The sequence below is a fragment of the Lepisosteus platostomus genome, chromosome 24 (assembly GCF_059453375.1).
Source record: "Lepisosteus platostomus isolate fLepPlt1 chromosome 24, fLepPlt1.hap1, whole genome shotgun sequence".
Lineage (NCBI taxonomy): Eukaryota > Metazoa > Chordata > Actinopteri > Semionotiformes > Lepisosteidae > Lepisosteus > Lepisosteus platostomus.
In genome coordinates, this window is record NC_142634.1 from 6,591,659 (window position 1) to 6,607,647 (window position 15,989).

The 15,989-nt window shown below is 44.6% G+C and overlaps 1 protein-coding gene across 10 annotated transcripts in view; it reads right to left on the bottom strand.

Moving 5' to 3' along the window:
• Positions 1-13,169: 13,169 nt before the first annotated feature.
• fbrsl1 (fibrosin-like 1) overlaps positions 13,170-15,989 on the bottom strand; it is a 299,572-nt gene continuing 296,752 nt past the window's right edge. For all 10 annotated transcript variants that reach the window (XM_088618298.1, XM_088618293.1, XM_088618291.1 and 7 more), the window contains one exon: positions 13,170-15,673. In XM_088618298.1, coding sequence (XP_088474424.1) covers positions 14,395-15,673 — 1,279 coding nt within the window. In that variant the 3' untranslated portion in view covers positions 13,170-14,394. The remainder of the gene's footprint in view (positions 15,674-15,989) is intronic.

Here is a 15,989-nt window from a genome sequence, read left to right on the forward strand (position 1 = left end):
TTGTGGTATATGAAATAGTAACTTGGGGGTAACCTTCTCTCTATCATTTAGGATTTTATAAACTTCAATTACAACCACTCTAATCTGTCTGATTAGAGAAATACCAAACTGCTGCTTTAATAGAAGCTGCAAATGATTCCTTAATGCTGGACTAATCTCTGCAATTCCCTCGTTTATTCTGCAGCGCATTATTAATAGTTAAAGTGGAAGCTGATGAGTGTAGGGGGCCCTTAACACTAATGCACTCATTTCTCATCGTTAGCTGTGTGTAGGAAAAGCAACCTTTAACTGGGAGAAAGCAAACACTCTGGAGAATGCAGACTACACCCCAGAAGACAGGCACGTCCCTATTCATTTTGAGCGTATTCATTCCCGGATTTTTCTTCCAATTAAACCACCAGAGTAGCGTTGCTACACAAATGTTGTATTCTTACCGGGGGACGAGAACAGGAGATAAATTCATCATGATTTGCTTTAAACTTTTTACACTGTCAATCAATATATTTCACTGGAGGGAATGATCATGGATTATGATGCAGTAGTTCCTCAAAACATCAAACGAGTAATTAATTAAATAAACGCGAAATCAACGTTAATGTTGTCAAATGGGACCCCCGTGGAAGGCTGATAAGCCTCCCTTTTTTGCTTTCTAAATTATCTTTCCGAGTTTGGTTAATTGCTACTGGATGTCCTCATAGTTAATTGTGAAAGACCGTGTCTAATTAACACAACATTCATCACACATTAGCATTTTATCACAAGGTTAACTTATCTGTAGGAGCCCAGGAACAGCCCGCGGAGCTGAAAACCTTGCACCTCCTCAGCATGGCCACTAGGGGTAGTACTTGTTCTTCCTATAAACACTCTGCCTTCTCTGCTCTACCCTCGGGGACTCAAAAGACCTCATGCAAGGTTATACCGCTGTTTAAAAAGAGGACAGTGAGTGACACATACGTGGTTTTTATCCACGAATATCGATGTTTTTTTTTCAGTTTATTTCACGTACGGTTCCCACCCTCATTAAAATTCCACCCGTGCAAAAAGAGCCGTATCTCCCCGTTCTCCTGATAAACTCGCTCATTCGTCAAAGGACCTCGGAGATCACAAGCTACAAATCCCCAGCGTGTCTCTGTCAAAGCCCCGCGCTGGAATCAAAGACGAAAGAACAGAGATCACCTCTGAGCTCCAGCCACTTCGTATTTAAAACGTTTTATCATTGAAAGCCGCGAGCGTGCCCTTTGAAAATGGTGATTACCTTGGGTGAAGAGATTACACGCAAATAAAATTAGATGCATTGTATTATTGGATTCCGTAATATCCTCGGATGTGTAATTATGGTGTTGTGAAACTTTTAATTCAAACCTGTTCCAGAGAAAAAATATTCTGCCAGAGAGTATAATTTGACTTGAATAGTAGTATTATTTTCCCTATATTAACAACCAGAACAACTTAATTTTACGACATCCAAGTTACTTTAGCTGGCTAACAATCACATACCACATCATTTAGTTACTGTATGGAGGTATTTTTTGTATTTTTAATATACTCATTGATGACAAGTTTATAATTCAGGACAGTGTATTAAAGAGTGAAATTAGAAATCTGCACCCAGAATGGCAAATTGTTTCGAGTAAAAAATATTTGATCAAAATGGTTTGAAAATCGCCCCGAGTCTTGTGATTTCCATGTTTTCATGCCCTAATTTCTACACTCAAGAATTATTTTACAAGAGGTAAGAATTACAGTACCCTGACCATATTATTACCTGATCTAGTCAGATCCTGGCAAGATTGGGCCCAGCTCATACTGCGTCAGGTGACTTCAAGTTCTGTAAGAGGTCTTGGCTGACAGATCAGTAGGGGGTGTTTGTGCCCCTGGGCCAGAGTTTCGATACCCCAGGATGCTGAACAGAACACTGCACTGTAGGAGACGCCATCCTGTAAAGGAGACACTATATCAAGGTCCCAGATCCCAGCGCAATGTTTGTGAAAGTAGGGGAGTCCCTGGTGTTGTGGCTAAATCCCACTGAAGTCTTCTTAAAATTCACTCCCAATTCAATTTCTCACCTGTGCACTTGATAGGCTATACAATGAAGCTGATTACAGGTGATGTTTGTAGAGGCTCGGTTAGTGTCCTTGGCATTAAGCAAACACATTTTTTCACTAGACATCATTTCAGTTCCGAGGCTAGAGCAAAACGGATTCAAAGTACAAATGAATGAGTCCCTATCCCTTTGCTCCATCCTGAGTCCTTTACAGTGCAATCAGGGTTAAAACACCATTTTCCCCTCCAATGCAATCTGTCTGTCATTGCATTACTAACCTATGGCGTAGTGGTTAGCCTTCAGAACATGGGTATCTGCTCCCCCATCTAAATAAACAAGGAGATGAAAGATTAGACACATTCTCTGTGGAACACAATGGACTCAGATGGGCACCCATTCAATAGCACTGCTTGCTGTTCTGAGGTGTTAAATTTCTAGCCATCAACACTCCAGTCAAGCACTAAAGGAGGTACTGTTCAGCTAAGACAACCAGACGGTTCAAACTGAATTCCTTTAAAGGTACTTGATGAAAATATAGATGTTTTTACAAAATGGTTTTATACACAAGACTATCATAAAACCCCTTCGTTGGGTATGTGTGGCTGTCATTTAATATACGATACTGCCGCAACATACAACTTAAAGAAGATACTATACATATAACATTTTGAGCTACGTTTTATTGCAGTTTCAGTCTCTCTGGTGCTGCTCATTCCCAGCTGTAAGAAGGACAGAGACGGAAAATAAGACACACAAGATAAAAACAATCGTACATCTGAGCACCACTACTGTCCATTAACACTCGTACGTATTCTCTGCTGCTGAAGATGCCATTCTGCAGGCAGTTAGAACTGATTTATTTTCTTTGCTTTAGCTGTTTGTAGGTTGTAATTTCAGGCCTTTCTTTGGAACATAAAATGTAATCCCTTCCAAATGATGGCACCCCTTGCATTCTCGGCGATAGGGATCATGCTCGATGCATTATTCATGGCCTGTTTTCAATACACGGGACCCAGTAATTGTGGAGGTGCTTATTAGCTGCAATTACACTATTGTGTCACGACATGAGGCTCAAAAATATTAACGGGCCATTTAATTCAGCTGAAGCCAGCTTGCTAATTTTATTTGTGCTCAAAGCCAAGCCTGTGTCGGATGTAGGCTTTGAACATGGGGCAGGGTCTGAGCAGGCGGGGCAATTTCCCAAGCTCAGGGGAGGGGGGAGCTCCCTCAGCTTTTGAGTGGGTAAAATGTGGCAGAACTGAGAATGTGAGTCATTAGAGAAGATGGTAGTGGCAATCAATGAATATTACCAGGCAGCCAATGAGGAAAAAGCAGGTCATGGTCCCTGAGAGATCTCTCTTGGCATTCGATTGGCTGTTAGAATCACATGACTTCTAAAAGGGGTGTGTTTTCATGGTGGGCTCATGGGGGCCTCATAACCAGGTTTAATATGTGGTTCCTAAGATACACTGTAATAAATCGAGATATATAATAGCACTTAAAATAATTTCTTAGAAACTTTTTTCTTTTTCCTTTTCCACTCATTCATTACTGTTGTATGCAAAATGCTGCAGCAAAACAAAGGCCTTTAAATCAGGGGGAAGTTAATTATTCCAAACTATTTTACTATTTGAAATATGTGCCCTTAGCAATTCAAATATACCCTTCACATGTCGTACAGCCTCAATGCCTCTAAACTTGTAAATGAATGACACTTTACATGTAAATGTTCAAAAACCACTCCTGTTTTGAGAGAGCCTGGGTCACGCACAGTGCGCCTGCTGGCCTCCAGCACCCTGAAAGTCATTTTCTTGGTGGCCCAAAGCAGTTAGTCAGAGTTCAGTCTTTCACTGATAATGACAAGAGGCTGTCTCGTGTTTTGTTTCAGCCTGAGCAATAATGCTGATGAGGTACAGACAAAGGCGATTTATTTCTCAAGGTTTGACAACTCCATGGAAAGTTGTTTTTGCCCCAACTAGTTTGATCAGGGCTTCTAGAAAATGGGTGGCATTGCAACACTTTCCAGGTGGTGACCCCTTTTTTCTTACTCTTATATAGCTCTGTTCTGGACGCTCCCCTCAAAGCGCTTTACAGGTAATGGGGATCCCCTCCACCACCACCAGTGTGCAGCCCCACCTGGATGATGCGACGGCAGCCATAGTGCGCCAGAACGCTCCCCACACACCAGCTCTCAGTGGGGAGGAGAACAGAGTGATGAAGCCAGTTCAGAGATGGGGATTATTAGGAGGCCATGATTGGTAAGGGCCAATGGGAAATTACACCTCTACTAACTTCAAGAAACACACTGGGATTTTTAATGACCATATAGAGTGAGGACCTCAGTTTTATGGCTTTTCCAAAGGACGGCACTTTTTTTACAGTATAGTGTCCCCCATTACTGTACTGGGGCATTAGGACCCACAGAGACCGCAGGATGAGCGCCCCGTACTGGTCCCACTAACACCACTTCCAGCAGCAACCTTGGGTTTTCCCAGGAGGTCTCCCATCCAGGTACTGACCTGGCTCACACCTGCTGAGCTTCAGTGGTTTGCAGGGTGATATGGCTGCTGGCAATACAGTGTAGTCCTACAGTGAATTGCTAACAACTTTGGCAACTGGCACAGAGAGAGTGAGGTGAGATAATGCAATCATATGTGAGTCATTTTCTTCCTATAAAAACGTTTTTTTTTGTTTAAAGTTCAAATGGAACTACAGTCATAACTGAATTGTCGTAAAACCTATATCTTGTTTTAGTCAAGAAAAAAGGAAATGGAGCTTTTTTTCTCATATCTGATTTTGGGATCTACTAGTTACTAACTAGTCATTTTTTTATCCTTATGTTCTTATTGTCCAACCCTTTGCCAAGAGAAAGAAGGTAGAGGCCGAGTCTGTCTTATCACATTGCTGTGCCTCTGGGTGTGTCATTTTTATTTTCTGTCACAAGCTTGTCTGTAAACCGTGTGGCCAGACCTGACAGGCCAACTGTTCTGTGTTTGCATTATTTAACAAGAGTGAACAGCTATCGGCTGCATGGTCATGTGTCTACACAGGAACTTGTGCATGACAAAGAAAGCATTTTGTGTTTTCTGAGAGGGCTTCCCAGTTTACAAAGGCCCATGTTGACTAATCTGCAAACAATCCCTTCTGCAGAGTTTTATTGCAAGTTGAGAAGCAGCTCTTAAGCCCTGACATTAACAAACAGCAAAAGATAAGATAAGGATTGTTATCCTGTGTGAGTAACTACTGCACAGATACCAGATAAGCACTTTCAAACTGCTGTGCCAGACAGTTTTCCACAGGAGACAGTTAAAATTTTACTTGGCTTTGGGTGAAACATTTTTGAAGCCAGTTTTCAAATGCATATGCTTTCCCTTATAGCAACTTGAAATATTTCACGCAGAAGCCAAAAGATACAAAGATTGAAAAGAGATCTTGAGCTAGATGTCCTGAAACCGATTCAGTCCTTTAAGAATTAAATGTAAAAGCCCACATGTAACAAACATCTGTTCATTGTAAATGCTATATAAAGTACTGCATGGCTGGCATCCACATTGAATGCTACTTGGCTGAAGTTTAGACTTCTTGGTGCAGTACAAATCTATAATCTGTAAGTGAATGCAGTTTGTGAAACTGGTAGCATATTTAAAGAGCACTTTTCTATCTTCATCAGAACCATCATTCTCACGATTAATTCATTTGATAAAATGCCATCAAAAAGCATGAAAAGGCAGCTTCTAATATTGTATTCTTGGGAGCATTTCACTTTAGCTCAGAAAAGTCACTTATTCCCTTTCTTCAGCTCACTAACATCCTCCACCTTTTGATGTTCAAGACCCCAAGACTCCCACACAGAGAAGCTTGAAAAGACATTACCGGCAGGCTATAGATGATCTCCCCTTTAAAACAGCAGCAGCAGCAGCAGCACACCAAGAGAGCCCCTCGTTGAGAAAACAGTAGCTCAACATTTTCTTTCACGCGTCACTCATACCAGAGTCAAATGACAACCAGAACAACCTAATTTTAGGACTTCTAAAATCACACACCTGTTCATGCTGTGAGCTCAAATGTTCCCTGTGCACAGAGAATCATTTCTATTTACAAACCCCTTCCTTTTCAATACAGCAGTAGCTATTTCCAGTGAGGACCACTTTTTCTTTTCTCTAATACAAATCATTTTTGTGATAAGACAGATGAATGCATAAATGATTTGTACATTTCTGTTGCACTGCGTATATTTACGATACTACATATACACATTTAAAAAGATTCAATTCCCCAATAAACATTATTTTTATGGATTTACACTCAAACAGCATTAAAGAGCTAAGCAATAGTAACAGGATACTGTCGGAAAAAGGAAATTATGGTTATTACCAACAGACAAGATTGCTAACTTCCCCATACACACAATGGATGATAGACATTAAACAATGCATTGTGTTTAATAAGCTCTTTACTCACTGCTTTTACGTTAAATGCTAAAGATGACCCCGAGATCTTCATTTCACCTCCTAAGGTAGAGCTAATCTGTGATTCTACAGCAGCAGGATGTCAGAGCCTGTCATTTACTTACGCGTCTCAGAGTGTAAAGGTCAGGGTACATGATTAATAAACCAAAAGTCTTTATAGTGTAATAGCTCTTGCTAGATGAGCTCATCAGGATTCACTCCTGCAGTCTGGGGAGTTGGTGGGGAGGTGGGTGCAGGATCTCTTTGGACGTAAATTCGAAATGACAGAGCAATCTCAGACAGCTTGGCCATCTGCTTCAGGTGCCATTCGTTGCTTTAGGCACTTAGCAACTAAGGCCCTGAGGTACATGCCTCATAGCCAGTTCCTCCTGCACAGCTGAACTAAGACTGCAGGTCTATCTCAAGACCTCACTCTCTGCCCTTTCCCCCCTTCATATCTATGTAAACTCCTTTCTTGGTAACTTTCTCAATTCGTCCACCTTTCCAAAATGCTTCTTTGTAGTCTGTACCCCAAAACAGTTTGGAAACTATCCAGAAAGCTGTCCAGCTTTGTTACTGAAAGTCATTTCAGTCACATCTGAAATCTTTGCATCTTCGCCGAGTTACGCTTGGTACTCAGATTGTCAGTCTAATCACTTCTGTCATTTTAACACTCTACTGATATGAATTTCTTTTTTGGTAATCGCAACCTTTTGCAGAAAGCTCTCAACACCACGGCACTCTTAAAAGATTTATTTCATTCTATTCCACCACGAGCTCTTAGTTGCCCTTCTTGGCCACTGTGAAAAGCATCTAAAAGCAATCCTTTGAATAAGCGAGACAAAACCTCACCAGCCTCGAGAGAAATAAGATTGCAGTGGGTTGAATGTTTAAATAAACTTCACTCTTGGCTTGCTCATGCAAGCTCTGCTGTCAACCAGTTGGCAAACGTTCTCTTTCTTTCACTTCACAAAACTGTGGCACACTTGATTAATGTCTTAACAGCTAATTGTGCACAACGAGTGGGCCACGTTGGACAGGCCAAGCATGGGTACTGTATGCTTTGATTTTTTTTTCTTCTCTTTTTGGAGAACAATCTCTTCCCCTCACCCACACAAAGCACTGGCCTAGAAAACGTTGTGCCAGAAATCAGTCTCTTTAGGAGTGTGTCCGCTTCATCGGACATTTCCAGCTGCCTAAATGTCATTAGATTTTATAGCTTTGGTATGTAATGTTGTAAGTGTGTGAGTGTACAGTTTCACTGTAGGGATGGGAGATTACTTTTGTTGCCAGTTTTCTATCCCCCATGATTTTTCACATGTAGAAATCAAGGAGAGGATCTTTGTTTCCTTCAGTAAGGCTTTGACCCAGAACCCTACAGGGTGACAAGCCCTTCTGCTGTTCATTCAGCGGTTTAAAGACATCAGACTGGACTTACACTCCGAAACCAGGAGAATTCACAGAAGTTGGCATTTTTGCAGCAGAGTCCTCAATTGTCAACTCTCCTGGCTCACCTCGGAGGTTTTGAAGCACAGTTTAAGAGGTATACATGCACAGATGTCTGTATGTTCTACCACCAAATTGCTGCAATTAAATCTGCAGTTTGTTGTTTAATATTGTTACGCACAAATACTCAACATGTAGTTTAAGTACTGTGTTAATCTGTTCAAATAAAAGCACATGGGTAACCTGTAGGGTTCAGAAATATGTAGCTTATTCATGTTCCTCATTTCTCTCAGCATGCTGTACATTAGCTTAAAAATAACATTCTAGAGCTGCCTTAGAATTCCCTAGAAATCATAAATAACAAAGCATGAAACAAAAATGGTTAATGCTCCAGGACAGAATAAACTAGAGCGTATTATCCTTAGGGCAGAACAACACTATTTGGTATATAATCACTCCCAAATTACTCCCCCCAGGGCTCTGCTGAACTATTCCAATATGATCATCAGCTTTTCAGTCTTATTATGAATCTCCATTTTATAAAAAAAAACACATTTAAAAATGGGAACTAATGCATTCTCCTTACCCTGGAGAGGCCTCAGAACTACTAGAATTATTTTCACAGATTTTGCAGCAGTAAACTAAAAAAAAAAAGATACAACTATGCAGACTAAGATATTTGTTTGCCACAGCGTTATACACCCCCTTGGGAATAGATCACCTGGACACTTCACTCAGCAGAGCTTTTCATTCAGAACTGAAACAGCACAAGTAGTAAAACATCTCAAAAGATTGAACAGTATGAAATGTTTTTTTTTTCTAAAAAAAAAAGTTTTACAGTTGTGTATTCCACCACCTTCTGTGCATGCCGCATTTTCAATGTATATTCGTTTTCCCCGTTTTCCTGTGGACATTTCTTTTTTTAAATTTGTCTAATGCTGCTATTCAACGAGACTTGCATTCATTCCAGTTCAGATAGCTTTTACTGGAGCAATTTGGGGGACGTACCTTGGGGACAACAGCAGATTTGAACCCGCAACCTTCCAGTTACAGAACCCTGACTGCTGCTCCATCAAGAGATCAGGAGAGCAGGGAAGCTCTGGTGCTGTTGTAAAAGAGCTGGAATCCATCAGGTAACTGTAGTCCTTGGAAGCAAATGGGGCCGCAGTTTAATTACACTCTCTACTAAACTGGACAACTTTGCTGTTAGAAGAAGAGAGTATGTAATGTCAAGCTCTGTAAATTGCAACTCCAGACAGGAATTGTCTGAGACTGGGTTGCTCAGTATTGGGCAATTAAAAAAGCTTTTAAAATGGGGTCAGAAATCTTCGGTGTTATTAAAAAGGTGCAGAACAAATCCAAATTTCACATTCACTGAGGAAATAGGAACTGAGCTGGAGGATGTTAAGCCCCTCTTATTTGGAGCTTGGTTTGGTGTCGAGATACGTGTCCTGGTTCCTGGCTCAGGCCCTGTCACGTCACATTCCAGCTGCTTGGGTTCCAAAATTTTACTTGTGGACAATATTGCTTCCTCTACAAAAGGGCTCTAAATGAGAGACATCAAAGACGAGGTTAAAATGAACCAGGATGAGAACTTGAGGATGAAGAAAGGAAGATAGTGAAGAAATATCCTAGATTTTAACAGCGCCTGCCAGCTTCCACAATATTAGATAAATTCACCACCATTCCATAACATATACAGACCTGATCTTGCAGGGTGGCGAAGTTTCACCTTCGACAGGTAACTGGCCAGCTCCTCCTGAATACCACCCGGATCCACATGGCTCTCATATTAATCTGAAGTATGAACACCTGCAGTATTTATGCTTTTCATGTCTTTAAGTAGAAAGTGATTAGAATATTTCACAGATTGTGTCGATATTCCATGCAGCAGCCTGCCACATGCCGCGTCTTGTATTGTGAAAAGTGTTGTGGGGGCAGGAACAAGTTACTCCGCAACGCTGTTGAATTCTTTGAAGAAATGGCTGGATGAGATCCTCAGAGCAATTCGCTAAAAAAACGAGCTAAATGGGTCTAATGGCCTCCTCTTTTGTGACATTTCTCATGTTTGCATGAAACTGAAAGGAACAGGCAGTCAAGGGGTTACAGGCCTCCTGTGGGGTCAGTTCTTCCTGCCCAGTAAAACATATTTTACCCAGCTTAAACCATGCAAACCATTTCTTTTCATCAAGGTGCAGCTTTGGTAACCATACAACTCTAAAGTTTGTTATGGTTGTACACTGCAGTTCCTTCAGGCTTAGCGCCATAACGGTTTATAAAGCAGCTCATGTGACCTGTAGTACAAGCTGCAGCAGAGGTCAGATGACCTTTAGCATGTGTTGCAGCAGAGGTCACGTGATCCTAGACGTGCACTAAGGGCCGCGTGACCTCTGTGAGACGTGCGCCAAGGGCAGCGTGACCTCTGTGAGTCGTGCGCCAAGGGCAGCGTGACCTCTGTGAGTCGTGCGCCAAGGGCAGCGTGACCTCTGTGAGTCGTGCGCTAAGGGCTGCGTGACCTCTGTGAGACGTGCGCTAAGGGCTGCGTGACCTCTGTGAGACGTGCGCTAAGGGCTGCGTGACCTCTGTGAGTCGTGCGCTAAGGCCTGTGTGACCTCTGTGAGTCGTGTGCTAAGGCCTGTGTGACCTCTGTGAGTCGTGCGCTAAGGCCTGTGTGACCTCTGTGAGTCGTGCGCTAAGGGCCGCGTGACCTATGTGAGACGTGCGCTAAGGGCTGTGTGACCTCTGTGAGTCGTGCGCTAAGGCCTGTGTGACCTCTGTGAGTCGTGCGCTAAGGCCTGTGTGACCTCTGTGAGTCGTGCGCTAAGGGCCGCGTGACCTATGTGAGACGTGCGCTAAGGGCCGCGTGACCTCTGTGAGTCGTGCGCTAAGGCCTGTGTGACCTCTGTGAGTCGTGCGCTAAGGCCTGTGTGACCTCTGTGAGTCGTGCGCTAAGGGCCGCGTGACCTATGTGAGACGTGCGCTAAGGGCCGCGTGACCTCTGTGAGTCGTGCGCTAAGGCCGCGTGATCTAGGCTGTGACGCATGCAAAAGACCATGTGGGCTATGCCGCGATGCCATAGACTTCATATGAATCTTGATACACTTCGCAGCAGAGGTCACATGGTCTCTGGGACACAGCAGAAGACAGCAGTCAGAAACACACTGACAGCAGTCAGAAACACACTGATTTTTATAAACTACAGCATGCTGTGTCTCTACACACTATTCTATTCGAGACACCTGTGACCCTCCAATGAGATATACAAAGAGTTAAAAAAAAGGCAGCGAATCATCATCCCCTATCCCAAATACACATGCTCTACCAGGAGTCCCGACGACAATTCTGAATGCATCCAGATTCTTGGGAACCAAGCTGTATTGATTAGTCCTGGAAAACATCAAACAGCTTTGACAAAACTACCCAGAAAGGATAGTTAGCAAGCTCCTGTAACATAAAAAAGGGAATTGCACACCGTATACCATTCTGAAATACAGAGGTGAAAAGGTTCCCTGCTGTCTGAAAGGAAACAAAATCAGCCCCATAGATGAAATTCTCCGGCGTCTTTGGCTACATAAAAGAGGTGACCAGTGTTAATTAGTGCCTTAAATTGCTGGGTTACAGTTTCATTACCTCTGGCTTAGTTTAAGCAGTATAACAGGCTGAAGGAGAAGGGGGTTGGTGCATCCAATCTGTGGTAAAATGAGCCATGAACAGCAGCTGTGTGGCCGAATTGGTTTTCACTCACCTGAAGACCGCTGTTCCCGTCTCGAGTAATACGTGTCCCCAGTTTCGACTAAATTGAAACCGATCCTCATTTCGTTGCGCTTTCCAACAATAAAGGGGCCTCTCTGGCTCGCTGTCTCCTGCGCACCCCCCCACCCACCCCCCGCCTGGCGTGTGAGAGAGGGGCATTGATTTTCAATACCGGCTTTAATAACCTTCAAAATGGGTTGATCAGCACGGGTATTAACTGTCGGATCTCGGTGACAGAATTGGTCTGACTCTCGTCGAACAAGATTGAGGAGTCGCAGAGCCGCGAAGATGGGGCCTGATCTCAGAGCCAGCTGGTTGAGATGCAAACCAGTGGTCTGGAGACACCAGGTCAATAATTGCATGACAGAGTCGTGTTGGCTCCGTGTCGCTCTGAAGTGTGTTCTGGGCTCATTAACGCAGCGGATGAAGGTATCGGCTTAGGGAAGAGGCCTTTCTCCTTGCACCCGATAGCCAGCATCTGTGGCACTGCTGGCGTTAATGAGCCTAGACCGCGGGTCAATAAGTTGCTAGCCTCCGAGTCAATAACACTTACCGGCTACACAAACATTCAAAACCTGCTTTTGTCTGAAATCAATGTCGCATTTGTGGGGTTTTTTTTTCACCTCAATCCCATCGATTCACGTAACAAAAATGCTTCTGTTTAATTTACAGGATATACAAAATGAGGAAAAATATATAAAGTGCCCTGTCATGCTTAATTAGAACAAGTGAACTTGCTCACACACTGTGATAACAATCGCCTTGCTCTGTTTTCCTGGATGACATGGGAGCTTTTTCTTAAAAACAGAACTACAAAGCAAGACCTCTCATGTTGATTTAATGTGTGTATATTATCACTTACTCCCTAAGATAAATTCCACTAAAGTTCAACAGGGCTTGCCATAATCTTTAGAAACATCTGAGACTGAAGTGTTTTCTAGCTTTCTTTTCATACCAAGTGGTGCAGCCAACTCTATAACAGCTTCAGTTTAAGTGACCTGCCCTTGGGTGCTCTTCGACCGAGGAACAGCCAGACCGTAGTACCAGATATCACCACAATGAGTGCCTCTGACTGAAGTTCCTGATCAATCTGAGGGGCTAAAGGCTGCTATTGAGACACCTTCCAGTATTAATTCACAGGGACAGGAAATCAATGGCTTAAGGGGGTAGAAATTATAGATACACACAGGCACCAAACAGGAATACTTGTTTGGACAGTAGTACAGAAATCAAAAAGGTTGCAAAAACAAAAAAGGTCTCCTGCATTCATGTTTGGTCCAACCACTGCAAAATTAATGTTGCACATTTAAAGGCATTCCAAAACTGCTGATTAGAGCATACTCAAAGTACTTAATCACTGTATGAACCACTAAAGAACATTAACAACCAACACAAAGTTTAATGTAGTAGATACGAAGCCGAGCAAACACCGACAACAAACAGAGCCTTCATTTAAGGGACGCCACATGCTGCAGATATTAGATCCGAACTTTTATTTCTTCATTTTTTTTTTAAAACCATGAATTTTGTTTTTCTTTTTTTTTTGCACGCCTAAAACTCTACTTGTTTCGTATACAAGAGTCTAAGAAAAACACCGCACAACACCACAAGGTCGACAGAGAAAGTCTGTTGCCGTCCAATCAAACAGTGTCTTCCTTTTCTGTCTGTTTCTCTGGGGCTACAAGGCTCTTTTGCTTCATGTAATGTTATATCTCTGGTCCGGAAGTCTTTTTTTTTGTATTCTTTTAAGTAATAAAAAATAGATCATGTGTTTCCATGTTCCTTATTCTCCATCTGTATCTCCAATAGTTTTCATGCCACATATTCATTCGTCTGCCTGGTTATGCCACCACCACTTTGCATAGATCGATGTTTCTGTAACAATGGTCCCTCCCTTCTTCTGGAATCTGAACTGAACATCCCTCTCCTGTAACTATGGTATTAAATTGGTAAGTGGTTCTGTTTAATTTTTTTTTTCTAGAAACATTTAAAAAGCCTAATAAATTTACATTTCTCTTTGTTCCAAGGAATATCAACAAGATATTTACATTTTTTTTTACACAGAAACCGAATAACAGACCTCGTAATATGTGGTTTTTTTTTCTGCATATCTTCATAAGGCGAAAACAAAAATCATTTAATGTAACTTTGTACATTTGTCATTTTTCGGAGTTATTTCCAGGTATCAAAACATGGTTAAAAAAAGGGACAAACGAAATAATTAAAAAAGAAAAACCAACTCCCCATGTAACTGTGGGCTCCAGCAGCGTGTCTCACAGTGAACTGGGATAAATTAAAAAAAAAAACAAAACAAAAACAAAACGTACGCGTGAATACGGGGAAAAAAAATACAAATCCATATAAATGACTTCTATACAAGAGAAAAGAGAAAAAGAAATGTACAAACTGATTTCAGGATTTCAGGAGTGAAAAAGGAGCCGATTAATATATTAATCTCAAGTTTTAAGTTGGCAAAGAAAAGTTCAGACGTACTGGGCTCGCACTGTTTTAAGCTGTCTTTTCCTGTGCCCCTTGCCATCACCCTTCCCACGAAACAGAAGCAGGAAATGTGCTTCTTCTGCCTCGCAACCGTTTTTCTGTCGCCTCGCCTCTCTCGCCGAAAGCAGCGCCTCTCCGCCTTTTCAAAAGACCGCGGGAGGACAAGTCCGGGTCCGCTCGTCGGAGCTTCTGCGCCGAGGGAAGCTACCGGGCTTCCACTTCTTTGGGATTGCGGGAAGGAGAGTAGTCCCGGGGGTCGGGGGCGGTGAGGGGGGTAGTCCTTCGGGGCGAGGCGGGCCTGGCGCTGCCGGCGGGCACGAGGGGCGGGGGGGCGCTGAGGGCGGCGGTGGGCGGGGTCCGGTTCAGGATCCCGTTGTGGGCGGCCGAGGGGCTCAGTCTGGGGTAGTGCATGCCGCCCAGCGGGGTCATGAAGGGGGGCATGTGGGGGAGGTGGCCCTCCATGGGCGACTGGTGCAGCTGGTGCAGCCGCGCCCTGTCCAGCTCCTCGCGGAGGTGCATGCGCTCCCTCTCCTCCGCCTGCCGCAGCCTCTCGTGCTCCCGCCGCGCCTCCAGCAGGTGCTCGTGGTGGGAGTAGTCGTGGGGCTCCCGGTCCCGGTAGGCCCGCTCGGGCTCGTACACGGCGGGGAAGCGGTGGCCCTGCTCGGCCCGCAGCTGGAAGTCCATCCGGCGCTGCAGGTCCAGGCTGCGGTACGCCTCCCTCAGCGGGTCCCAGGGGAAGGCGTGGTGGGGGAGGCGCTCGCGGCCGGCCGCCAGCGGGCTCACCCCCAGGAAGGGGGCCACCCGGGTGCGGTCCAGCACGTTCAGGCTGCCCACGGGGTGCATGCCGCCCATGGAGATGGGCATGGAGTGGGGCAGGTGGACGCCGTGCAGGGACCCCGGGCCGGGCAGGTCCGAGCAGCGAGGGGGCAGCTGCGGGTGTTGGGGCAGTTGAGGGTGGCCGTGCTGCAGCTGGTGAGCGGGGGCCTGGGAGACGGCCGGCTCCGAGCTCACCAGCAGCACCTCCTGGTCCTCCTTGCGCTCCTCCTTGATCTTCAGGTCGCTCTTCAGCTTGTGCAGCGGCTCCCCGCAGGGGGGCTCCTTCCTCTCGGCCTCCTTGAGGGACGCCGGGGGCCCTCCTCCCAGCTTGAGGCCGGGCTCCGCCAGGACGGGCTTGCCGTAGGGGGACGGGGGCTGGTGGGCCGGCTTGCAGCTGTCCTCGGAGGAGCGCCTCTCCTGGCCCTGGGCCTCCTTCCCCGGCGAGCGGCTCTCCTTCACCTTGACGTCGCCCAGCAGCGCGGCCTCCCGCTGGCGCTCCAGCAGCTCCTTCTCCGTCTCGCGGGCCCGGTCCACGCTGCCGCTGAGGTGCCGCCCCGAGTCGCCGGAGCTCTGGCTGTTGCTGCGGATGAGGTTGCTGATCTGATAGCTGACGGGAGCGGAGGCCGGCGAGGACCTATTGGAGTGGCGGTTCCTGTCCAGAGATTCTCTGCAAGAGACGCCAGCACCACATCACGATACACGCGTCTGGATTGCAGACCAGCAGAGGTCAAGTCTTCCAATATACAGTAAACCCTCAGCTTAACAGACCAATAGAGGGAAGGGGTGTCGTGATTTGCCTGGTGAATGATGTTTTTTCAGATTCAAATCACACTATTTTATGAGATTTACATATATTATATATGCTTTAACTTGTTTTAACAAATTCAATCAACAGTCAAGAAAAATTGTTCCTGTGACGTTTTATCACAATTAAACAAGCTCTTTATTGCATGTATCTGAAATATACTGTTTAAAATGTGAAA